This window comes from Cuculus canorus, chromosome 27 (assembly GCF_017976375.1).
Source record: "Cuculus canorus isolate bCucCan1 chromosome 27, bCucCan1.pri, whole genome shotgun sequence".
In the NCBI taxonomy this organism is placed as follows: Eukaryota; Metazoa; Chordata; class Aves; order Cuculiformes; family Cuculidae; genus Cuculus; species Cuculus canorus.
The window spans coordinates 3,687,416-3,713,190 of record NC_071427.1 but is presented as its reverse complement, the minus strand read 5'-3'; the positions used below and the strand labels follow the sequence as shown (position 1 = coordinate 3,713,190).

The window sequence follows — 25,775 nt, the reverse complement described above, 5'->3', positions numbered from 1 at the left end:
CGCATGCGCACCAGCTTCCTCGCGCTCTCCCCTCAGCGGCGCGCATCCCCCGGACTGTTCCCATCTTCTGCGCATGCGCAGAAGCTCCGGTCCCACCTCCCTGGGCGCTCCGTTTGGCGCCTGCGCACAGCGGGCTCTGCCCCCCTGCTCCCCCCACCCCTCAGCGCATCTCGGCCTCCCCACCATCTTGCGCTGCCGATCGCCAGGTTCGCTGCTCGGTTGTGCCGCGTTTTTTCTTCCCCGTCCCGCGTTCGGGCTCGAGGCGGACTAATCGGTAAAGGGGTGCCTTGATGGCGGAGAGTCAATCACCGGCCGGGCTGGGGGACTTTACATCCCTTGGTGGGGCCGCGGCATTCGGTTCGGAACCCGAAACGCGGCGGCTGAGCGAGCTACGAGTCATCGACCTGCGCGCCGAGCTGAAACGACGGAACTTGGACAGCGGCGGCAACAAAAGCGTCCTCATGGAGCGGCTGAGGAAGGTGAGGGCGGGGAGGGGGCGAGTGGCGGGGGGAGACCTCATCCGGGTCCTTTGTCCCTGGCCTGGCGGCGTCGCGCGCATGCGCAGTGGGGCTGCGGCCCCCGGGCGGCTGCGCTATATAGGGAAACGGGGATCCGGCGCGCTGTGTTCCTCCGCAGCCATCGTGCCTGTCCGCCGTGTCCCTCCGCTGCTCGGCGCGGGTCCGGACAGCCTTATTGATAGAAAAAGTAGTGCTGATCCCTGTCGTAGTAGGGGGCGTCTTCTCACTATTAAGTTGTGTAAAAACGCATTTGAAACGGATTCAGTTTCTAGAATAGAATCATAGAATGGTTTGGGTTGGAAGGGACTTAAAAGATCATCCAGTTCCAACCCCCCTGCCATGGGTGGGGACACCTCCCATTGGGTCAGGCTGCCCGAGGCCCATCCTACCTGGCCTGGAACACCTCCAGGGATGGGGCAGCCAGGACTTACCTGGACCAGGGCCTCACCACTCTCATAGGGAAGAAATTCTTCCTTGTGTCTAGTCTAAATCTGCCCCTCTCCAGTTTATCCCCATTGCCCCTCGTCCTGTCACCACAAGCCTTTGTAAACAGCCTCTGCTCAGCTTTCTTGTAGCCTCTTCATGTAGTGGAAGGTCACTCTAAGGTCTCCTCAGAGCATTCTCTTCTCCGGGCTGAACAACCCCAACTCTCTCAGCCTGTCCTCGTATAGGAGGTTCTCCAGCCCTCCGATCATCTTTGTAGCCTCCTCTGGACCCGTTCCAACAGCTCCATCTCCTTCTTATGTTGAGGATTCCAGAACTGGACCCAGTTCTCCAGCGGAGGTCTCCCAAGAGAGGAACAGAGGGGCAGAATCCCCTCCCTCCCTGCTGGCCACGCTGCTTTGGATGCAGCCCAGGACACGGTTGGTTTCTGGGCTGTGAGCGCACGTTGCCGGCTCATGTTGAGCTTCTCATCCACCAGTGCCCCCAGTCCTTCTCTGCAGGGCTGCTCTCCATCACATCATCCCGCGCCCTGCATTGAAATCGAAGAATAGGTGTAGATAAACAGTGTTTATATTATTCTGCCTTGCTTGTTGTCCTGTAGGAAGGAGAGTGGTGTGGAACATTCAATGAGAAGCAAAGGTCCAAAAAGAATAGGATGGATTTGGTACAAGAAGTAGTTACTATTCCAGGAAGTGTGATATTTTGATGTAAGCTAAAGTAGAGTTCAGTTTCATCTAAGTAATTGAGTTGGTTGAAAGTTAGACACAGTGTCCCTCTGACAGCACATGTTTTTTTCCAAGTGTTTTTCCAGACACTGCATTCTTTGGCGATGATAACGTCTTGTGTTCAGTGTGATCTGTGCTGAACAGAGGTGTCATCTTCTGATCACGTCTGTTTACAGCCTTTCCCCCTCTCAAATGTAAGGTCAGACACAAAACTGGTTCCAGAGCTCCAGATTTCCAAATTATCACTGCGATACCAAAAATACCAGGAAATAAAACTCTCTAAGACTAGTCTTGGAGTTCTAGAAACAAGAATCCTTTGGCAGCTCTGGGCAACATGAGGGAGTGATCTCCCTGAGTTGTGTACAGCGAGACAAGAGCTGGGGACGGAAGAGGTTTCCACCGTGGCCCCTGTCCTGCCCTCCAACCCTGCCCCTGTTGTGCACACAGCCTTATTCCATCTCCCTTCCTGTTCCCCCAGCATACATAGAGTCATACAATGTCCTGAGCTGGAAGGAACCCACAAGCATCATCAAGTCCAGCTCCAGACTGAACACACCCAATGACTTCAGCTGCTCCTCACATGGCTTCCTCTCTAAACCCTTCATGAACTTTGTGGCCTTACCCTAGGAGGCCCCGTGTCCTCTTTTCACCCCAGCCAGACACTACTTTAAGACTCGCACCAGTGCTCACCCACTGTGCTGTGTCTTGCAGGCACCCTGCTGTGGCCTGACCTAGAATCACAGAATCTTAGAATGTCCTGACTTGAAAGGGACCCACAAGGATCGTTGAGTCCAACTCCTGTTCCTGCACAGGACAACACTAAATTGACAACATGTGTCTGAGGGCGTTGTCCAAATGCCTCTTGAATATTGTCAGGCTTGGTGCCATGACAGCTCCCTGGGGAGCTGTTCCAGTGTTTCACCACCCTTTGCGTGGAGAACCTTTTCTAGCCATCCTGCCGTCTTCCTGCTATCCTCTCAGGTCTTGTCAGTGGTCGTCAGAAAGAAGAGCTCAGTGCCTGCTCCTCCTCCCCGTGTGAGGAAGCTGTAGAGCCCAGTGAGTTACCCCCTCAGTCTCTTCCAGGCTGAACAGACCCAAGTGGCTTTACCCATTCCTCACACAGCTTCCTCTCTAAACCCTTCCCCAACTTTGTGCCCTCCTCTGGACACTCTACAGTAGCTTTAGATCCTTTTCAGACTGTGGTGCCCAGAACTCCACCCAGTGTTCAAGGTGGTGTGGAGCAGAGCAGGACAGTCCCATCCATCGCCCTTCTGGTGATGCCATGCTGGATGCCTCCCAGGACGTAATTGCCCTCTTGTCTGCCCTTTCTGCTCTTCCCTTTTCCGAATCTTTTCTCTTGCCTCTCCTGTACGCACTTCACTCAACTGCATCTCTCCTACCTCTCCAGAATGTATTTTCAGAGACCTCCATGAGGCCAGAGCAGCGCTGTCAACCTTTTTATGGGTTTTAGTAGGCCTGCACAGTGAGAAAAAAAAAACTCTGTGGGATGCACTTGAGTTCCTGTAACGATCACTGTGAGTTTTATATGGATAAAGCACTTCTCTGCTGGGAGGGAGCAGTTTACAGAGGAGGGAAACTTTGCTCCTCAATCATAGCTTGATTTGGCTGCGAGGTTATGTTACAACACCCTACTATTCCGTGATTCTAGCAGCTAATACAGCTATTCGGCTGTACGACCTGAACTGGGGTGAGATGCTGATGTTTTTCCACCTGGACAATCCTTAAGAACGCAGTCATGAATTAACCCTAGCAGGCAGCTAAGCACCACACAGCCGCTCACATGTCCTCCTTCCCCCCAGCAGGATGAGGGGGAGAATTGGAAGGGTAGGAGTGAGAGAAGAGTCACGAGTTGAGATAAAGATAATTTTTAATAATTTTTAAAAAATGGGGAGGACAAAAAAAAAAAAGAAATAGTAAAAATGGCCAAGAAAAGCAAGTGATGTAGAAGAAAACAATTGCTCAATGTCAACCGACCGATGCCAAGGCGGTCCCCAGGTAGTGGCAGCCCCACCAACTTTCCCTCCCCCAACAATTTTATTGTTTAGCAGAACATCATGTGATTTGGAATATCCGTTGGTCAGCTGGGATCAGCTGTCCCAGCTGGGTCTCCTCCCAGCTTGTTGTGCACCCCCTTGCCACTCTCTGGGGAGAGCAGAAATGCTTTGACGCTGTGTAAGCACTGCTCAGCAATTAAAAAAACCATCCCTTGTTATTAATACTGTTCTCAGTGTGAATCCAAAACACAGCCCCGTACGAGCTACTGTGAATTAGTTTAACTCTGTCCCGTCCAAACCCAGTACGAATCCACACCAGTAAAAATACAGTAGGTGTCGTTCTGTTGTCTCCAACAGGCCATTGAGGATGAAGGAGGAGATCCTGAGGAAATTCCTGTGGTCCCTGAACTGACCAACAAGAGAATGCCAAAAAGAAGTAGCAAAGGTACAGAGCATAGACGTTACAGTTCCTTTGTTTTCATGTTGCTAGAACTTAGCATAAGATATTGATTTCTTCCGTTTTGTTAGTTTAACTGCTTTCAAAAACTGCTTTTCGTTTTTCCCTTATGGAAAACAGTAAAGCTCTGTAGTGTTAGTTAGCGATAACAGGTTTAAACAATAATATGATGCCTTCATTAGCAAGTCTTGAAACGTGTAGTTGAGCGTGTAACTTGCAGGTGTTTCTGTCCTTGTGACCATGAGTGATGCATTTAGAACCATTATTGCCAAAATAACAAACTTGTAGCTTCTGCTAGTGTTCTATTTTGTTTTATGACTTGTTTTGAAAACGAACTGCTCTGAAATAGCTGATTAGTAATTGAAATATATTGTGCTTCAAAAACTTTATGTACTATGTTACGTACAGGTTCCCTGTGGTTGATTGGAATTGCTTGTAGCCAGCTCTTAAAAGATACTCTCTGAAACCTTTAAGCTGCTTTTTTAAGAGAATGGGTTAAAACCAGAGAAAGAGCAGTTGGTTTTGAATGGCATTACAGGTTTGCTGGTGACAGGTGTGCCTAAATCTGATCTGTGTGTCCAAGATCTTGGAAGTGAAGACTAATTTGAGATCAGTTTAATGCTTTAGTTCTTTAAATGGCAGCAGGGAGGGGTTTTTAGCAATGATAGGATGTTTATTTTAAATGGAACACCTTAGTAGGCAGTGTTGTCTCTTTTAAGTGTGGTGGAACGAGAGGAGCGTAGCTGTTGAAAAATGTTGCTGTGCTACTTCTAGTTCATGTTCCTCCTGTTCACTTGTATTGAGTGGCAAGTCGTCCTCTGTTAAATCCAGACGGACGTGGACTTCTGAATGAGGGGCTTAACGATTCTCTGTTTAAATAAACTCGGTGCTGAATAGATAATTCAGTGAGGAGTAGACAGAATACGAAATGAAGTACTATATCTCACTTTGGTGATACTATTTTTAGGAAGAAAACCAGAAGAAGAAGGTGTTGAAGACAATGGACTAGAAGAAAACTCTAGAGATGGGCAGGTAAGTGAAATGATGATTGCTGTTACTAAGAACGTGTATCATTTAACCCACTGTAAATACACATCTACCCTTTTTCCTGCTGTAGGAGGATATGGAAGCAAGTCTGGATACCTTGCAAGATATTGACATGATGGATATTAGTGTTTTAGATGAAGCTGAAATAGATAACAGCAGTGCTGTAGACTGTGCAGAAGACTACAGTCCGGACAATATTCTCGATTCTCTGTCTGATAATAAAGACAATGTTGAAGCAGAAATGAAAGAACTTCCAGATCAGCTAACAGAAAATGAGGTAAGTGAGTGGAGGTCTCTGGGCAACCTGTTCCACTCCCCAGATATTAACCTTCCTTGGGTCCTTGTAAGTCTTTTTACTTTAGGGTGGTCACTCCCAAAACTGATGGTGTTATCCTCCCTTGCTCATATGGGTTTTTTGTGTTGTTTTTTTTAATTTATTTTATTTTGGGCCTGTGGTTTCTGTCTCCACCTATTTATCATTTAACTCCTGAAAACAGAGTCATTGCAACAACATCCAGTTAACCTGAAAGGCAGTTTTTTGGTCTTCTCCAAATTGGTGCTGTTGTGAATCGTGTAACCAGTGAGCTGTGGTTGAGTCTTGCCATCAGCTCTTAAGCAAGGAGGATTTTGGGAACGTATTTTGCTTTCAGAAAAGTAGCAGCTTAAGTCAGCTTCATTTCTAATTTCTTTTTTTCAGTTAGAAACTAAAGAAGGAAAACAGTGGGAAGATGGAGAACCATGTTATGTAGAGTAACTACAGAAATGTGAAATACATTTCCTCTCTAAATTAGAGTAACTTTGGAATAGACAGTGTCATGTTGAAATTAAAATGAAAGGTAACATGAGAAAGGTAATTAATCATCCGGAATATTTAATTGTTGCTCCTCTTCCTGGGTCACAATCTGAAATAGCGATTGAGATCTGCTGAATACTAGGAAACATTCCTGGTCTTATTGCTAGGGAAAATTGAATACAGTAGTGCTGCTCCATAAGCTAATGTTACTTTTGGTAAGACATGCAATAATTTCTTTTCTACTCTTTTAGGAAGATTATGATGAAATGGAAAACAATTTGGATGCCTCTTCCTCTGATATAATTGAAATGAAGGTAAATTGAAAATGTAGCTGTGTTTCAGTTTGTTCTTAGCAGTATTCACTCTGTACTCATACTACGAAAAAGAAAACATGACCGCAGTATGAAATTGTAACAGAATACAAGACATTCGTGATCTCGCTCAGAACAGTCTTGTCAGATGAGAACTCCCTGTGTATTTTCCCTACTTTTCAGTCAGCTCTCAAGACTTCCTCCGCTTTTGTAGCACATTAAAATGGTCTTCTGCTGTTGATTTCTCCTTTTTCCTGCTGATAACACCAAGAAGTAGCTGGGTTTGTTTTTCACTCTCCACTTGCTGTGGTACACGAAAATAACTTAACTGGTCTTTTTAACGTTCCAAGTTAGACATGAGAATGCAGTTGTGATTGATACTTTCATTTGGCTTTAATATGCCGGAAAAATTACCCATATAAAATGGTTCCAGTGGATGGTGGAAAAAAGTGCTAAACATGGTAGGAGAATTTGTAGTTTTCAATCAGGATTGGGCAGGGGGTTGCTTTTGTTCTGTGTTACAAAATAGACTTTATAAAATCCTCATTCTTTCTTTATTTCCCCAAACAGAAAATGGAGAAGCTACACTTGGAGCCAGGTACTGTTAAAGAAAAACATATTCCTGTCTTTTCAACTAATACTTTTTAAACCATTAACTATTAAAAAAACCAAGCAAACAAACATAATTTACATTATATTTAAGATGGACAATCCAGATCATGCAGGGTCATAGAGATTGGAAACCCAATCATATCCCCAGATCTGTGAAGTTGATGCTTGTCAGCTTTGAAATATTTCCAGTGAAATGAAATGGTTTAAAAACCTGTTAAACCACGTAAATGGATTTAGAGAAGTTAAACACAGTTTAAAAGCTAAAGATTCTACTTGTAAACAGATCTTGTGATATCGCACACACCTTAACTCTGTTACTAAGTAGAGAGCAGTGAAAGCAGTAAAAAGCTTATGTAGGGCATTAAAATGTAAGGATTAGTTACTGGATACAGAAGAAAGAAGAGTTTCTTCATGGAAATTTCATACAGATACTTTTCACTTTCTGGACTGCAAACACACTCACGCACCACCAGAAGATGCTCAGTTCTCATGTTGGACTCTGCTAAAAGAATATCACAGAAATTTAAAAATTGAACCCTCAGTGCCTTGATACGTTCAGTTAAGCATCTCGGACTCTGGAAGCTAACTAGAGAAGAAACAGAGCTGAACGTTTTGATGAAGAACATCAAGGATCAGCCAGAAGGTTTTTGTTAACTCTGTGGGGGCATTTTTCTTGCCTGTTTACACTGTAGGGCTGATGTGGTAGTTTGTGAGCAAGGAGTTAGCGTAGGGCTTTTAACACTGTGTACACTAGGGTTTTCCAATCTCTGTGTAGCTTAGAAGTTCTCTTGGTGTTAGTGTGGCAGCCATGCCAGTTCCACATTTGTGATTGCTGTATTTCCCTGGTGATTAAATCTTGTGCCATTCTATTCCTGTTAAATCCGTAGAAAATGAGAAAATACTCGACATTTTGGGGGAAACTTGTAAATCTGAAGTACTTAACGAAGAAACTTCCGAAGCGGAGCGGCCACATGCACAGGAAGCGAGTAACGCGTTGCCAGGCAAGAGGCTGGCGGAGGAAGAGGACGCTCTTGCTGCCGCTCAGTTGGAGGAAGATGCTTTAGATTTGGACAGCAAATCGGCACAAGCTTTGGCAAGGAAGGAAGCAAAGCGTTTAGTTGTAGCAAAAGGGGAGACAAGTGAACAGACAATAGAGGAAGAGAAGCCGGACTGTGAATGTGTAGTAGTAGAGAGCGTAAGCGATCAGAGTAGCAAACGCTCCCAAGGCCTGGAAGCCTCTAGTGGGGAAACAGCGGAAAAAGGCGCAGGTCCCGAAGGCAAAGCTAGCAAAGAAGATGGCAAGAAAAGCGAAGAGAAAGCTAATTCTGAGGAACCCCCTGCTACTAAAGAGTCCTCAGCCAGTGAGGGCGGTGATCAGAAAAAGAGGTTTGTTTTTTCTCCGTTCTAGACCAGATGCTATCTTTTTTCATTGGTCATTAAGTGATGCGAATAAGCTGTTTCCTTCAATTGGCCACCGCAACTGATGAAATTGTAGCCTATTCCTAAAGAGTCTGTTTTATTTCTACATGTGCAGACGTTTTATTTTTTTTTTTAAGCGCAGAGGGTTTGATTTCTTTCCTTCCTCAACCTTCAAAGGTTGTTTTCTTAAATTACTGTTATTTGTAAACCTCTTCCTAATATAAGTCTGTTTAAGAATCTGACTTCATTATTTCTTGTCAGATTTCTTAAGTATACAAAGGTGTGTTTTCATTTGCAACGTATTTTCTGGTAGGTATTTAATTTTAGCAATTTTTATCATTTATTGTCGGTCACTTTTCTTTCTGACTTGAATAATGTGGTGTTTTGTCTTTAGCACTGTTGAGGAGGACAGAGATACAAAGATAATCCCGAAGGATGATAAAGGTATGTTTGTTTTCAAAACCAGAACTTTTTGTGATCGCTTGGAGAAACTTGTTGTGTTGGATGGGATATTTCAGTGGAAGAGTGTTGGAATCTTAAATATCCTAAATTATTTTCCTTTTTCTGGATATATTTTTGATCCGTGCATTTTCTAAGGATACCTGTGTGACACCCTTCTGTTTGTATCTTGATCTTCAAAGGCAGATGTTAATATGTGGCACATATGTCCTTCCTGGCACAAAGGTGCTTACCAACATCTGTTAGTGCATCAAGAGCCTTTCGCAATGGTATTTGCTTTACTGTACACTCATGATTCTTCTAACCATCTTCTGTTTTGCTGAAATAGTTTGGAATCTAGTATTCATGTATTTAAACGCTACAGAATCTTATAGCCCAATGTTGTCTACAGATTAGATTGACATTATTATCTTTGTCCACGCAGATCTCATGCACCATAAGCAAGATAAAAACTTCTTGATCAGCAGTGTCAGGTGCCTGCTCCTTCTTTTTATCATATGTGTTCCTTTTACATTGGTATTCTGAGTCTTTGCAGCTCGCCTCTATTCTCTCTTAGCTGACCAGGGCAGAAAACTTTGAACTGACTGTTAACGTTCTTCTCATGGACTGCAGGCAGGTTGTTCAGCACTGTAAGCGTGGGAGAGACAGCAATTTCTATAATAGGCAAGAAACTCATTATGAGATCTGTCTATCAGAAGTATTTTGTTCAGCTTTAATCAGGTTTTGCAACACATACTGAAGTCATTGTCAACTATTTTTTCAAAGAGCGTGGTTATACCTGTCTGTGCAATCTACCAGACCTCACCATTAGCTCCTTTAGGATCTGTTTACCTCTTGCTTGTAATCTTGTGGTCTCTTATTTCAGAATATTTAAAGAAGTGGCTTGTACGTGTTGTCATTTACCTAAGGACTTGAGAGTATTTTTTCTGGGTGGATTGAGAAAACTCTTCTTAAAGTTCACATTGGAAACAGCCACGAGGAACTTGTGTATCTGATAACCACCTTGCCACTGCATACCTTTCTCCAAAGGATGTGCTTTGTTCCGTAACATCTGTTTAAATCGCCTTCTGGCTTAGCACTGGGGAGAGGCAGCTGCTTCCTTGTGTCACTCTCTCTGCACGCAGAGCAAAGTGGTTGAGCCAGAGGAAAGGTATAGAACTAAATACAAGTCAGTTCTGACTCGCGCGTGGCCATTTCCCCACCGGTATGAAAGGATTTTATTTGGACACAAAGTTTCCCATGTTCCGTGCATTCATTATAAGAACTGTATTAATAAGTGTGTAGAAAAATAAATTTATGAGCTCCTAAGTCTGGTGGAATTGGCAGTTGATTTACACATATCTGGAAGACGTCTCCAGTGTTGAGGGTTGGCTCCCAATGCCTTTATCGCTCTAGTTTCTAAGTTAGAGAAGATCTTATGGTCCTAGTCTTTGTCTTGCAAGTGCAGCACCATGCGGGGGTTAAGCTTAAACACTTTTTCAACCACTAGACACTGGGATTTCAAACTTTACAAGAACATAAGCATTTGAAGATATGTCTTTCTAGTTTCAATGCCAGATTGGATGGGTGTTCAACCTCCTGCGTAGTTGAAGAAAGCCAAGGTCTGTTCTGACTCCCGTAACTGAGGTCCCAGGCTTGATTGCCCAGTTGGAGAATCAGTCTGAGCAGAAATAGAAGAGAAATTGTCTTGTTTTCTTATGGTGACTGCCTTTCCTCGAGAGGGACAATTAGTCTGCATCCTAACGTTCCTTTGGAGTTGGAGATAAGGAGGCCGAGGTACGAGCATACATGTGGACCAACATGCTTCTTACAACTCCAGCAGATCTTCTGTCTTCTCCTGTAAGCACAGGGTTGTTGGATCTATCCAGGCACGATTTGAAGAGCCGCAGTTCCTTTTGAGATGCTCCAGTCCCTTTTCTTTCTCGGAGAATGACGTAACTGACTTCTGTTGCGCATATTAAAGCTTCTAGTTCCATCTTAAACTTTTCAGGCTGTTAATACCTCTTGCCTTCAGGAATGTGAATCCTGGAGGGAGGATGTAACATATTGCATTTCATTTGCTATGATTTAAAATCAATAAAAAGATCTGTGGAACTGCTCTTTTTTTTTTTAATTCAGAAGTAGTTGTTGAAAATAGAATTTTGGGTATGTTTTGGTTTTGTTTGTTTTACTAATTAGGTCGCCCTGCTAGCGGTTCTGGTAGAAACTTCTGGGTGAGTGGACTGGCTTCCACTACTAGAGCTACGGATCTGAAGAATCTATTCAGCAAATATGGGAAGGTAAGGGGTTGGTTTGTTTGAGTTGGAGTTTTTTTCACTTGAAACTGTCTTAATAAGATTTGCTTATGCTTCTGTCACTGAAAATACCCTTGAAAGGAATGAAATTGGCAAAAATATTGTGGGGTATCAAGGAAAAAGTGGCCAAAATACACAGTGAATGACTGCTTTTTCATTTTTAATTAGGTTTTTACTCCCTTTATACTTAAAGAAAAGGATGGTGTTGATATGAAGTTAGTCTGTTTGTTTTTACGGGTGTTCTTCAGAACAGAATTCAGTCTTTGGCTCCCATCTATTGATTCGGTCGCATTCGCAATGGAAGCTTGATTGGCTCCACACAACAGTCTTTTTGTAGTTGCAAACCTCTTAAAAATAGAAGTTTCCTGAATGATAATGGATAGGAATAGAACAGGAGAAATGGAGATTGTTCTGTTAAATGGCAGGGACTCATTAAAGGGAGTGTAATTCCTCTTTCTTTTCCAAAGGTGGTTGGTGCAAAAGTGGTCACCAATGCTCGCAGCCCTGGCGCTCGCTGTTACGGTTTCGTGACGATGTCTACAGCCGAGGAAGCATCCAAATGCATTACTCACTTGCACAAAACAGAGTTACATGGCAAAATAATTTCTGTAGAAAAAGTGAGTATCGATCCTCCAAAGACACCCCATTCTCATTAGGTTGCACAAATGATCGAGACCGCATTCTCAGCTTACCATGTGCAAAATAAATTTCAGGCAAAAAATGAACCTGCTGGGAAGAAGCCAAGCGATAAAAAAGAGAATGAAGCAAAGAAAGAAACAGGCGGTGAGAGGTACTGTTCTCAAAGTTCTCTGTCCAAAGGTGTTTTGCTGGTCTTCGGTCTGTGGATTTGTCAGGAAAAACAAAGTTACAATAAGAATTTCTGTGGCAAACAGCGAGAGGTGCATTTTTCCAACTTTTGCTACAAGATAAACTTCTGTTAATGCTCAGTGCCTGACTTCACATGTTTCTGTTACAAGCATATATTTTAATTTAGCTGTATTTGGGTTTTAGTAAAGATTGAGGTGCTTTCATGTCGTAAATCTCTAGGTAAGATCCATTTTAAGGCTTTGAGCTTCTTCGTTACAATTTTCTCTCACTGGAATAGGCCTTTCTCAGGAGATTGTGCTCATAAACAGTTAAAGATAAGTTGTCCAAGATCCTGTTCCAGAACACTCTCCTCTTCAGCACTGTCTTTTTCTGTCCAGCATTACTGGAAGTAGCTGAGAAAGACACCGAGGGTGAATAAGACACAAAACACTTTGCTTTAATTATCTTCTTGAGCCATAACTCATATTAAATGCTATTTGCTGAGAAGTTTTTGCCTTATTTCCCCTGGTTCCCTGACAAAGACAGTTCCCATTGGCATTTCATAGTTGTCACATAGTGTGAGAAACTGTGGGCATTGAGCACATGGTGGGGTGAATTTTTCCTTTTGTCACCCGTTGAGATATCTGAATTGTGGCCAAGTTTTTATGACAGCTGCATTGTCTTTGGTGGTGTAGGAAGCTGTAGAAGGAAGTCTTTGAAAATCTACTTGTGACTGTCTTACTGCATCAGAATTGTACCTCGCTACTTCAGTTTTCTTCTCTCTTACTCTGATATCAATATTTATCCATAGACCTGGCAGCGTTAAAAGGGATGAGAAACCTGACCAAAAAGATGATCCTAAAAAGACAGAAGACAAAGATGAAAAGGAAAAAAAAGATAAAGATGAACTGAAGTCTGGTTCATCAGATCAGCCTAAGAGTGTTAAGTCAGGTAATTTGGCTGTTCTTTTTTTCACGGGGTAGAAGATCCAATGAAGTATTAATAATTAGTTGTAGGTAGTTCTTTCCAAAGAATTATTAATTAAACAATTATTTCTGGTTCTTAGTTGGAAATGCAGAAGGTATAAGTAGGAGAGGGAAGGGTATTTGACTTTATGTCAGCCTTAAGAGGAGCATTTTGAATTGATGTAGTGAAAACATGACTTGTTTTCAAGAGGATTAAATGTCCATTTTCACATTGTGGAGAACATAACTTCTAGCATAGCCATGAGTGGTGTAAGTGTTGCGGTCTGATCCTATTTTCCGTTCTTTTTTGCTTCAACTTCTGATTAATTTAGGAAGTAAAGGAACCGAGAGAACAGTAGTAATGGATAAATCCAAAGGAGAACCTGTTATTAGCGTGAAAACATCAACTACATCAAAAGACAGAGTAAGTCCTGTTTCTGCATGGAAAACCTTATGAGTCAGTTTTCCTTAGAAACAAATACTGTCCTGCCAAGCTTTGTGTAAGCCCTGAAAACTGTGCAGTTAGAGTTTCTGTGGTGTGGATTCAGATCTTAATAAGTACAATAACTTTTAAACAGCTGATACCATCTTCAGCAACAAAATCTTGCCAAACAGCTACGGGAAATGTGCCCGTATTAATCTATGGTGTGTTTGTGACAGTCAAAAGAAGAGGAGCTTTGAGAAATGCAAGGACTGTGCTCTAAGAGATAGTATCTATGAATGGAAATGGAGCTTAGGGTGTTGTTTGGGGTAGTTGTCCTTTTCTAAATGTTTTTCTACTTAATATTTAATACAGAGCATTAAGAGCCAAGATCGCAAATCGGAGAGCAGAGAGAGACAAGGCATTGTGCCGTTTGACAAAATGAAAGCACAGCGGAAAATGAGGGAGGCAGAGCAGCGCCGGTAAGAGCTGCAGTGAAACTGTTTGAATATGGGTTTTTTTTCTGTTGTTCTGCAGTGAATGCAATTTTCTTTTTATTAAAATGACTTAACAGATAAAGAGGGGCTTGATTTGGTTTTTACTTGTAATTTGTTAGATGTTTGTGAGTCCCTTTCCATAGAATTGGGAAGCTCGAATTATTGACTCTGTTAATACTGAGCTTGAAATTGTGTTGGGGAAAAAAAACTTGCAATTTGCTTTTCATTCTTTTTCCAGTTTGTAGATTTTATGCTTTAGATCAGTTGAAGTTTGCTGCTCTCCTTTGCTGAGCAGGCATTGTAGTAGAGGTGAAATAACAATTCTAAACTGGCCACGCTCAAACACAAGGCGAAAGACCAGGAGAAAAGCTGCCTTTATCAGAATCAGACCTTATCTTTCTTTTCATAAGTCCGCAGTGTTTGAAATAAACCAAGATGAATATTTTTGTATTAAGGTGCATTGTGTCTGTAGAGAAATTGGGGAATTTTCCAGCAACCTCTGAAATTTTTAGGTTGTATCTTTTTAGTTGAGAACCTAATTCAGTAATTAATTATTTTATTTCGTTTTCCTGGTGTTTAGTACAGGATAAAGGCCGTAATGGCCATCCATCGGGCTTCCTTGCTGAAACTGTGACCTGAATTCCATGTTAAAACATGTTTCCACACTATTACTTAACTAAAATTAGTTGAATTGGACGGGGAAAATGCTTTCATCGTTCTTACTGGAGAGGAAGAGTTTTCTCCTTCATAAGTAGATTTTTGAGCCTTAGTGGAGCCATATTATCCAGTGGTACGTTTTGGTTTCTTTGGAATTGGATGTTCTATTTGAGTAGAAGGAATGAGCTTCGGGAGTTTGGATTTAAATTAGGATTATTTGCCCCGCAGGTGGGTTTTCTGGGAATAAATGATCAATCTCTAGACAAAAGCAATGAATTTGTACACCGAGTGTTTTCCTTTTTTTATTTTTCTCCTTTTTAACTTCCTTTATTTGTTGAAGTATCAGATCTGTAACCTTTTGTTTCTGTTAACACAGCACACGGGAGCGTCGGGAGAGACAGCAGCACCTGCAGACTATCCGGGAACGGGAGGAAAGGGAGAGGCTCGAGATTGCTCGTGAGAGACTGGAAATCGAAAGGCAGCGTCTTGAACGAGAACGGATGGAAAGAGAAAGACTGGAAAGAGAACGAATGCACATAGAACACGAAAGGAGAAGAGAACAAGATCGCATTCAGCGAGAAAGAGAAGAGCTCCGACGCCAGCACGAGCAACTGCGCTATGAACAAGAACGTCGATCTGCCTTGAGAAGACCGTATGACATAGATGGCAGGTAAAACCATCAAATACAAATAATGCAAGTGGAAAGTGCTGCTGACAGGTTCTGTCTCGTCAGCCCATGCTATAATAAGCTATCTGTGTGCTCTCAGCTTCCATTAATCAGCAGTAGTTAATTGCACTGAGATGGTCATGTTTAATAGCCCTGCTCAAACGATCCTCTCTAAGGTTTTTCAACTCCCTTTTGAACGTAATTTCCTTTCTTCTGGTTTGCACAGTTTGAAAGGCATGAACAACGCCAAAAGTCATTACGTTGGCTAAAATGAGTATGTTCTCTCACTCAGGAGAGATGATCCGTACTGGCCAGAGGCAAAACGAATGGCGATGAATGATAGGTACCATTCAGATTTCAGTCGCCAGGATCGCTTCCATGACTTTGATCACAGGGATCGTGGCCGTTACCAAGACCATTCAATAGACAGGTTGGTTGGTGTCTTACTTCCACTGCATTGCTTGAAATCAAAATGTGTTTAATATCATATTTTGCTGCCTTTACTGTGTGTCTGGTTTGCATTTAGTTTTTTAAGTGTGGCTTAGTAGCTGTAGACTTACTCTTACAAAATCATGAAGAGATCTGTCCTGTGCCATGAGTTAAACCTTCTGGCAGGCCGGGTCGGAGTGTTGTGCTCGCAATCTTGTTTCACACATCGTAGGGATTCAGAAAAACTTGTAAATAATATTGTAGGCACCTACATCTTAACAAGAATATTCTGATTTGTACCTTAGGACTAACTGGGGTTTCCAGGAATCCAAAATGTGCCATGGTTTCCATATATTCCAACTCTTTGTGTCTTTTGTAGATAAGTACCTGAAGGGGGCTGCAGGAAAGCTGTGGAGGGATGTTTTGCAGGGGCATGGAGTGACGGGATGAGGGGATTGGCTTTAAATTAGGGGGAAGATTTAGATTAGACATTAGGAAGAGTTTCTTCACGATGAGGATGGGAAGGCCCTGGCCCAGGCTGCCCAGAGCAGTGGTGGCTGCCCCATCCCTGAAGGGGTTCAAGGCCAGGTTAGATGGGGCTTGGAGCCCCTGATCCAATGGGAGGTGTCCCTGCCCATGGCAGGGGGTGGAACTGGATGGGCTTTAAGGTCCCTTCCAATCCAACCCATTCCATGATTCTCTGATTCTACATGGAAGTCCCATTTTCCTCTGTGTCATTACGTAGATGGGTTTTTACAGACTACTCTGTTTTACTACCACAGTCTGATTTTAATTGTCTGTTTGTAGGAGAGATGGATCGAGGACAATGATGGGAGATCGGGATGGACAAGTGAGTTGCTTTGTAAAACTACAGAAACTAAACTCCTTATAACCTGTTTTTCCATCATGTGTGTCAGATTAAAATTCAGTAGCTAAGAATTAAATGATGCCTCTTAAAATAGGTATCGATAACAGGATTGTCTTGTTTTCTTTAAGATCACATTCAGTTCTGGGCAATTTTAAACAATTCAGGAGTGGTTTGGGCAGTCCTTTAAGTGCTCTTTGCCTTTTAGCATTACCCAGATGAGCGCCATGCAGGACCAGACCGTCACTCACGAGACTCTCGGGAAAGCTGGGGTAGCTATGGATCTGACAGAAGAATGAGTGAAAGCAGAGGGATGCCCCCACAGTCACGGTTAGTGTGCTTGGCTGAAAATATTCTTTCTTGTGCCTCTAAAGAATATTTCTGTATGGGAAAGTGAGACAGTTTTTGGAAGTAGGATTCTTTTTTATCAGCTTTCACCTCTTAGTCTGTTCACTGGATGGACTAGAAATGAGCAGCGCTCTCGCGCTTGCCTCGTGCATCCAAATGTGCATCTTGGCATGATTTTTTAATGATTTCACATAGAATCATAGAATTGCTTTAATAGATCGAGTTCAACTGTACTTGTCCACTGCTGAACCATATTCCTGAGCTCTACCAGTCTTTTAAATACCTCCAGGGATGGGGACTCCTCCACCGCCCTTGGCAGCCTCTGCCAAGGCTTCACCTCTTGTTCAGTGAAGACATATTTTTCCCAATATCCAATGTGAACCTCCCCTGGAGCAACGTGAGGACATCTCCTCTCATCCTGTCACTTGTTACTTGAAAGAAAAACCCAGCACCCACCTCACTACAACCTCCTTTCAGGCAGCTGCAGAGAGCAATGAGGTCTCCCCTCAGCCTCCTCCAGGCTAAACAACCCCAGTTCCTTCAGCCGCTCCTGAAACCCTTGTTTTCCAGCCCCTTCTCAGCTCCGTTCCCTTTCTCTGGACACGCTTCAACCCCTCAAAGTCCTTGGAGTGAAGGGCCCAAAACTGAACCCAGGATTCACAGCACGGCCTCACCAGCGCTGAGTTTTCACTTAATTTTACTTGCTTTTACTTTCAAAGCTTGCTATTTTCAGGGTAATGATTCTTCCTCAGTTTGTGGTTGTTGGAAGGACTGTTCTGTCAGCCCTTTGAAAGGAAAATAAGCTAATAAAATTCTTACAGACTGAGGGGTGTGCGGGGTGTTGTGTGGGTTTGTGTTGTGGTTTTGGGGTTTTAATAAGCTCTATGAGTAAGGCAGTGTACAGAAAACACCAAAAGTCAACTGACTGGTCAAAACAAGCTAGGATCATAGAATAGTTTGGGTTGGAAGGGATGTTAAAGATGTTAGAAGTAAGCGGAGACATGAATGTAGTATTATCCAGGTTAAGAAAAATCTTGTGATATTGGTTGGATTGAACAGAAAGCTTATTAGTGCCGTTTGACCTAACAGAGATAGCAAGGGACATACAAGATTGACGTGTGCCTTGGTAAAGCATTCGGGTGAGTTTGTGATTCGGTTGTTTTACTTGACTCGATTTTGTGTTCTCTGAAATTCGGTCCTGTTGCAGGGATGGACGTGACTGGGGAGATCACGGGCGGAAGTTTGAAGGACATCAAGATCGTTCGTGGCAGAGCAGCGTGGATGGAGGAGCGATGGGCCGGGATCACGAGAGATGGCAAGGTACGCCTCTTGTACCACAGCTTATGAGTTGACCTATGTAAAACAGAAAACACAGGCAGCATTGTCCGTGGAGATGAAGTGAAAATGTGGATATAAAGGAAGTGTTTGAACTTTTGTAGGTGGAGGCAGAGGCAGACCCGGCCACGTGATGCATCGTGGAGGCATGTCAGGGTAAGAACTTTAGAAAGAGTAGAGTAAAGCGTTTGTTTCCCTGTTAAAGAACATCTCTTCTATTCAAATTGGCCAAAGAACCAGTGCTCCCATAAAAGGTTTATCCGATTTTTTTATTTAAATGTCAAGGAAAAGCATATTCTCGAGGGTTTGATGTAATGCATCTTGAGTGAAAAATCACATGGAGTTCTAAAAGACCATCTATTCTGTCAGCCTGGCTCCCAGAGTCACAGGAGGGAATAATTAACATGTCTGATGGCTTTCTAGGCGGGGAGGTTTTGTGCAAGGTGGCAACCAAAGTCAGATGATGCATGGAGGAGGAATGCAAGGAGAAGGATTTGCTGGCCAGGAGAGAGCAAACAGAGCTAACGATCCACGCTTCAACCGTCGCTACTGAATGTGTTTTAATTTTTAATGCAAGGTGGCAACTGAAATGGATCTGTTACCCAGGGTTACCATTAATTGTAACTTATGGGCTACTGTAAGTGTAATTTTTTTTAAGCTGCTGCCATATTACATCACTCAATCCAATGTGAACTCACTTGTTTTGTAATGTGTTGTTCCTACCCCATTTAAAATGTTTGTTAATGAAGCATTCCATTTTCCATAAATAAATGCCAGTTTACAGTTAAATGGCTTTGTTTCAGCAGTCCCTGGAAAACAAAGTTATTCAGCTCTACGTTAAACCTCATAACTTCCTTTTAAAAAAAGAGCAACCTGATGCAGTGGGAGGTGTCCCTGCCCATGGCAGGAGGTGGAACTGGATGGGCTTTAAGGTCCCTTCCAGCCCAAACCATTCTATGATTCTAATAAAAGAACCTTTTGGACCACAATAGGGGAAAAAAAAAACCAACAAAACTGTAACCTCTTACTATCTCATGATGTTTACTGCATCTAAAAGTCCCGTTTCTTTGAGGACGAAAGCATTTTTTCCCCATCAGGTGTTTCACAGAACTGCATTTCCCTCCAGTTCCTCTGGGTGACCACACTGATTGCCTTTGTGCTGTGATAGTTGATCATTCAAACCTTGACATCCAGTCAGGGGCTGTGGTGTCTGTCCAGTCTTTGTTGAATCCAGTGCACAAATCAGACAGATTCTGGTTTGGGGGTTGTTTGATTTAGTTCTTGCCTGGTGCAAAGATTTCTGTGGGTTATCAACTACAAAAACCCACACAGCAGAGGTAAAGCAAAACAACTGCCTCCTGTTCCCCAATCCGAAATAAACTCAGGAGAGAGACAGTGTAACCCAACTTCAGCAGCACATTGGAATGTCCACTACTGGTGTAAGCACATTGCACCTCTGTGATTAATTAGTGCTCTAATCAACTGCTGTAACATGTAAAGCACACAGTAAAACATAAATGCACCAATAAAAACAGGTTTTAGGGCAGAAAGAGGGTTTGCACAAGGTATTTTTTTTCAAACAGCAGATGTGAGTTCCCTGATTTTAAGAAAACCAAGCCCTCAAAGTGGTTCTGATGAACGTTACCTAATTATTCAGGTGTTTTTAAAGAAAATAATGTTTTTTAAATGAATCCAAACAAACAGGTTACTCTAATACCACTTCTGCCTGCCTTACTGATTCACCTTAGCGACTGCAAACCTGCTGGGAGCATTGCCGATGGAAGGACAACCACCTTCATGATTCGGTGATTCCAAGCGTGTTCAGAAGAGACTTAAGAACAAAGGGCATCCTGGAGACAGGAGGTGATTCTGTTATTCCTCCGTTCGGCCAAAGAGAAGGGGCACTTAGTGATAGACTGAGCTTCCCACGCAAGACTGACCCTTACTCTGGAGGGAGAGAAGGAAGGGCTGTGCCAGTAAACCCTCATTCCCAGCCCATCGCTCGCCGAGCTGTTTGTTGCTTTTCGAGGTCGGTTGTCTCAGCTGCATCAAGCTGGTTCCGCAGGGGCTGTAAAATGCCAGACAGCTCCCGCCTCCCAGCAGGAGTTAATTCGATTACACACTGCAATTGCCAGCCTGCCCAATTCCGTCATCTTCTGTTGGAGGGGAAGCTGTGCCAGAAACTCCTGCTGGAAAAGCTGTGCTGCATCAAGAGCAGCTGCCATTGGGAAGCCAAGGCAGAACTGGGGGCATTGATAGAGGTGGTTGAGGCTCTGGAATAGAATCATAGGATCACTGAATGGCTCGGGTAACAAGAGAGGGTCTGAGGGTCCTTCCAACTCAGTATTCTTTCATTCTTAAGTCAGTTGGAAGAGGGTGCATGTAGCACAATCCTTCACTAGGTGATAAATTCCCAGTGTCTGGGAGCTGTAGCTTCCATCTGGACCATTAGGTTTAAGAGCCACTGAGGGACCCATTCTCCAAGAATTAGCTTAAGCGCTTTTTAAAGCTATTTCTACCTTGGCCAAACCCTCTGAAGTCTATTGGCAGTGAGTTTCATCATATAACTGTTTGGAAATATATACGAAAATATAACAAATGGAAAGGAACCCCCCCCCCCCCAAATCCATCTTGTTTCACATCTGAATGAGCCCTCGTGCTGCTCTCCCTACCTACCCCTGCCTCTTTATCAGGGAGCGCAGGGATAGGATGAGGGGGAAGGGTTTTCACCTGAAAGAGGGGATATTGAGATGAGATCTTAGGAAGAAATGTTTTATTGTGAGGGTGGGGAGGCCCTGGCCCAGGTTGCCCAGAGCAGCGGTGGCTGCCCCATTCCTGGAGGGGTTCCAGGCCAGGTTGGATGGGGCTTGGAGCCCCTGATCCAGTGGGAGGTGTCCCTGCCCATGGCAGGGGATGGGACTGGATGGGCTTTGAGGTCCCTTCCAACCCAAACCATTCCATGATTCTATTTCTGGATCAGTTGCTGGAAAAGCTACAGTGAAACAGTGCTGGGATTTTGCTGTTGGAGCTGAGGTACCAGGAATGGCCACAGGCCAAACACACTGGGGAGTGTTAAATATTTCCTATGATTTAGTTTAGGAAGTTTTGAATCCAAGGCTTACAGACTCCCATCATCAATGAGTTGTTGTCACTGCAACCAGTACTGGCTCGTCCCTCAACTGGGAGCAGCCACAGACCACCAGGAAGCAGCTTTTGCATGGATAACGTGCTCTTTGTCCTACAGAAGCACTCCTTCCTTAGCAAGCTTGAAGACGAGTGCTTTGTCTTCAACTGACACCTTTTACTCTTGGATTGTTTAACTCTTGGTGCCGTATTTTGAATTGGATGGCATTCACCTTCGAGATTAATTCAGCTTCGGAATGATCTGTTCAGTCACCACGAGGCAGCTTTAGAACAGGGGCTCTACCTCAGCATAAGGCCATCACTTCGTTACAACACGATCTGTGATCTCAGCCGAAGCCTCTGATCACGGGTAAAACAGCGATTATTGCAGTCTGAATGCTAAAACCAACCCAAATACAGACAGAAGTTCCAAGGTCTTTTATTATAGCCCTTGCACAGCTGACCTGCCCTCCAGAGGGATGGACTGAGCATCACCCCAAGGACAACGAGGGATGGAGAGAATCCCAGACCCTGGATTACGTCTTCATTTGACAAGATCCTTCACGTACTTCCAGCCTTCTGTAGTGAATTCGCAGGCCCTGGTGGGAGCTACAGACAAAGCGGAGATGACCGTCTGCACTCCTACAAGGAAAGCAGAAAGGAATTATGCCACAAAAAGCATCATTTAAGCCAGATTTCCTAAAGTTCTAGGATAGTAGATCTCTAAAAACAGAGAGGAAAGTCCAGCTGTGTCTCAGAAGCTTTGAAACACACCAAGGTCTAAATGATCCTTGGTTCATGTACAGCTTTATTGTCTTGGTAGCATCAGGACCTGAATAAGGGATTGACAATTATAAGACTGAAACAAAGCACTGAGCAAAGTTCCATTTTATCTCTGGCCTTGCCACAGACTCCGTGGGTTATGGTGGACTCTGTTTCCCCACAATGACATGAAGACTTTTTGCTGCACCATAAAACCAGTAAATTAACTTACTAGGTATTTATAACATGCTTTGCGCTTCAAACAGGATCTATACTATTCTAACAATAACAGATTCATCCCTTCAGAGAGGGCAGAGGCTGAGTTCAGACATATCAGTATCTGCAGAGTTTATAAACTCCAATCTTTAATCAAAGTTTCACCTTCCTTAAGCCATTATTTATTTTTATGCTCTAGTTTCCAGTGCTGATGAACTTGTTGGTGCATAAACTCTGTTTATTGTGGGGGCCACAGGCTTCCTCAAACATTTCACTGGCACATCTGATCCTAGGATAGCGCAGGGATGCCTGTCTTGGAGCATGGGAAGATAGAAGAAACACCAGCTCCTCTGGTTAGAAAAGGCAGACAGGTTTATGTGCGCACATCCTACTCCTTATTTCACAGTTGGAACAACAAGACATTAAATCCAAAGTCACATGTGCTAGTAGCAAAACCTGGAGAAGAATTCACTTCCTCAGTTCCAGCCCCAATGTTCCTTCCACCAGACCGTAACATCTATCAACTGCTGCTCCATCATTTAATTTAGGAGGACAGTATGGAAACAAGACTGGAGTCAGCTACATCATTCTTGACCTCTTGCTCCTTTCACTGCTTGGTGAGAAGTTATTTTTACCTTTATTCCAGGAATCGGAGGGGGAAAAGTCAAGTTTTGGAGCAGATGGGAGCTAGAAAGAGAAAGAGACACAAAATATCAGCACTTGAAGGGTTTAACTTACAGCAAGATTCACATCACCTTGGAGAAGCCTCTGGATCGCAGACTTCAAAGGTGCTTTGGTGCCTGCTCTCCCCAAGTCTCAAAAGGCATCAGACACAAGGCTTGAAATCTGGACTCCTCTTCCCCCCAGTGTTGGGCTGACAGTTGGACTGATGGTCTTAGAGGACTTTTTCAACCTCAATGGTTCTGTGATTCTGTGATAAAGTAGGGGCAGCAGGTAGTATTTATCATGTGGGTGCTCCTGAAAAGTCACCTCCGTGGCTGTCTCCTTACAGTTATCCATTGGTTTAGAACAATCTAATATGAAAAATGCTTTTCACACCTTCAGCAATGGCCTCTCCTGTTCTGAGGATTTTAAAAACTAAGAATTACTTAAGGAGAAAGAGCTCTTCAGGCAATTTCAATTCATCGTGATGAACTGTCAGCAGCTTGAGAAACGGAGAGGAGAATCTTTTCATTCATTTTTTAATAAAATCATAGAATTATGGAACAGTTTGGGTTGGAAGGGACCTCAAAGCCCATCCAGTCCCATCCCCTGCACCAGGCAGGGACACCTCCCACTGGATCAGGGGCTCCAAGCCCCATCCAACCTGGCCTGGAACCCCTCCAGGGATGGGGCAGCCACCACTGCTCTGGGCAACCTGGGCCAGGGCCTCCCCACCCTCACAGCAAAACATTTCTCCCTAAGATCTCATCTCAATCTCCCCTCTTCCAGCTTTAAACCGGTCCCCTCATCCTGTCCCTGCCCTCCCTGATCCAGAGCCCCTCCCCAGCTTTCCAGGAGCCCCTTTCAGCACTGGAAGCTGCTCTAAGGTCTCCCTGGAGCCTTCTCCAGGCTGAACAACCCCAACTCTCTCAGCCTGTCCTCCTACAGGAGGTTCTCCAGCCCTCGGATCATCTCCATGGCCTCCTCTGCACTCACTCCAACAGCTCCATGTCCTTCCTGTGCTGAGGGTTCCAGAACTGGACGCAGGACTCCAGGTGGGGTCTCACCAGAGCAGAGCAGAGGGGCAGAATCCCCTCTCTCGCCCTGCTGGTTCCACTGCTCTGGATGCAGCCAGATTGGGTTTCTGGGCTGCAAAGCACGTGGGATGGGATCCTTCAAAAGGAGCTTAGGAACACCCCTACACAGGGCAGTATCTCCCAGTACCTGCCTACAATCCCCTCCTTGACCCTGCAGGGGCGAGTTACCCCCCTGCTCCTTTGAAATAACATCCATGAGCAAGGTCTCTCCCTTAAATTTAAATTTTTATCCTCCTTCCCTTTAAATCCTCTTCAAAATAGTCTCAACATGAAATCCAATTTCAACAAGAAACATCCTGTTAGCATCTCCAGAACAAAAATATGATAATATGTTTTCTCATTCTGAGAACGCTTTCATTTTGCTGCCTATGTTCCCCTGCACCGGCCTCACCTCCCAGCCGAGGTAACTTGTCCACTCTTGGATAGTTGGAGGCAGCGCTTCTTGAGCTTTTTTGAGGGCTTCAGCTCCTTGTGTGCCACTACCCAGCAGCCCCTGGTCATATGCCACATACACGGCAGCTCCAGCCAGGCTTCCTTTGATGACAAACCTGAAAGAACCAAAAGCAGCAACAGCTCAGTACACGTTACCACTCTCAATGTGTCTCTCCTGGTAGGTTTTGACTGTCCAAGGGTGGGTATCAATGAAGAAAACGCAGGGTTACAAATATCCTACTGTAATGTCAATACAGATGAAAAAGCAGAAAAATATCATGGAATCATTAAGTTTGGAAAAGCCCTCTAAGCTCATCCAGTCCAACCATCAGCCCAACACCATCATCCCTACCATGTCCCCAGTTGCCACAGCTACATGTTTTTTGAGCCCCTCCGGGGATGGAGACTCCACCACGGCCCTGAGCAGCCTCTGACAATGAAGACATTTTTCCTGATATCCCATCTAAACCTGCCTGAGGCAACCTGAGGCCACTTCCTCCCTTCCTATTGCTTGTCACCTGGGAGAAGAGCCCAGCACCACCCCACCTCACCCAGTCTCCTTTCTGCGAGCTGCAGACAGCGATGAAGTCTTCCCTCAGCCTCCTCCAGGCTAAACAGCCCCAGGTCCCTCAGCTGCTCCCAGAACCCGTTTTCCAGACCCTTCCCAGCTCCATTCCCTTCTCCGGATGCGCTCCAGCCCCTCAATGTCCTTCTTGGAGCGAGGGGCCCAAAACTGAACCCAGGATTTGAGGTGCAGCTTTGAAGGAAAGCTACCTTCCTTTTCCGAGGGTTCTCCAGCCCTCGGATCATCTCCGTGGCCTCCTCTGGACTCGCTCCAGCAGCTCTGTGTCCTCCCTGTGCTGAGGACTCCAGAGCTGGACGCAGGCCCTAAGTGGGGCTCACAGAGCAGAGGGGCAGAACCCCCTCCCTCGCTGCCGCTCCGCTGCTCTGCGAGCGGCCCAGGACACGGCTGGTTCCCGGGCTGCACACGGGATGCTTCCAAAGAGCAGATGCAGTGAATCTCTAGCTCCACGTACTCCCCGGTGCCCGGGGAAGGGATTCTCTGTCAGAGCCGCGCTCCTCGCTCCCAGGCGCCTTCCCCGCTCCCCTCACGCCCGGCCCTGCCCGGATGCCCTTGGCCGCCATTCCCGGCTCCATTTCAACCCTCCCCGTTGGCAGTGGGAGCCGCGCGGGGCCGCTGCGGGCTTGGCCGGGCCCGGTGTGCGGGGCAAGGAACGGCGGGGCCGGAGGGTGGCAGGGCAGAAGCCGGCCAGGACTCACCGGAGCACAGGGAGGAGCCGGGCCGCCATGGCTGCGCCGGCGCCCGCTCACGTGGGTGGTCACGTGGGGCGCCATGCTGTAGTGGCTGCTGGTCACGTGAGCGCCAAAGTGAAGTG

At 44.7% G+C, this 25,775-nt stretch overlaps 2 protein-coding genes across 3 annotated transcripts; one reads left to right on the top strand and one right to left on the bottom strand.

Moving 5' to 3' along the window:
* Window positions 1–146: 146 nt before the first annotated feature.
* LOC104065204 (scaffold attachment factor B1) lies at window positions 147–19,427 on the top strand. Of its 2 annotated transcripts, none has more exons than XM_054049905.1 (21): window positions 147–479; window positions 4,060–4,147; window positions 5,127–5,191; window positions 5,277–5,483; window positions 6,251–6,313; window positions 6,881–6,908; window positions 7,810–8,308; window positions 8,736–8,785; window positions 10,979–11,079; window positions 11,562–11,711; window positions 11,808–11,884; window positions 12,713–12,852; window positions 13,199–13,290; window positions 13,663–13,769; window positions 14,818–15,111; window positions 15,401–15,538; window positions 16,348–16,387; window positions 16,611–16,732; window positions 17,958–18,070; window positions 18,190–18,241; window positions 18,509–19,427. In XM_054049905.1, exons 1-21 carry the CDS (start codon window positions 291–293, stop codon window positions 18,636–18,638), a joined length of 2,745 nt encoding a protein of 914 aa, XP_053905880.1. In that variant the 5' UTR covers window positions 147–290; the 3' UTR covers window positions 18,639–19,427. The 2 variants fall into 2 exon arrangements, with proteins under 2 accessions (XP_053905880.1, XP_053905879.1); XM_054049904.1 differs by having other exon boundaries at window positions 16,345–16,387.
* Window positions 19,428–21,631: 2,204 nt separating this feature from the next.
* MICOS13 (mitochondrial contact site and cristae organizing system subunit 13) lies at window positions 21,632–25,771 on the bottom strand. Its single transcript, XM_054050055.1, has 4 exons — window positions 25,660–25,771; window positions 24,338–24,494; window positions 22,822–22,873; window positions 21,632–21,850 (listed from the first exon to the last, which is right to left on the bottom strand). The coding sequence occupies exons 1-4, from the start codon at window positions 25,686–25,688 to the stop codon at window positions 21,753–21,755; spliced, it is 336 nt and encodes a 111-aa protein (XP_053906030.1). The 5' UTR covers window positions 25,689–25,771; the 3' UTR covers window positions 21,632–21,752.
* Window positions 25,772–25,775: the final 4 nt, after the last annotated feature.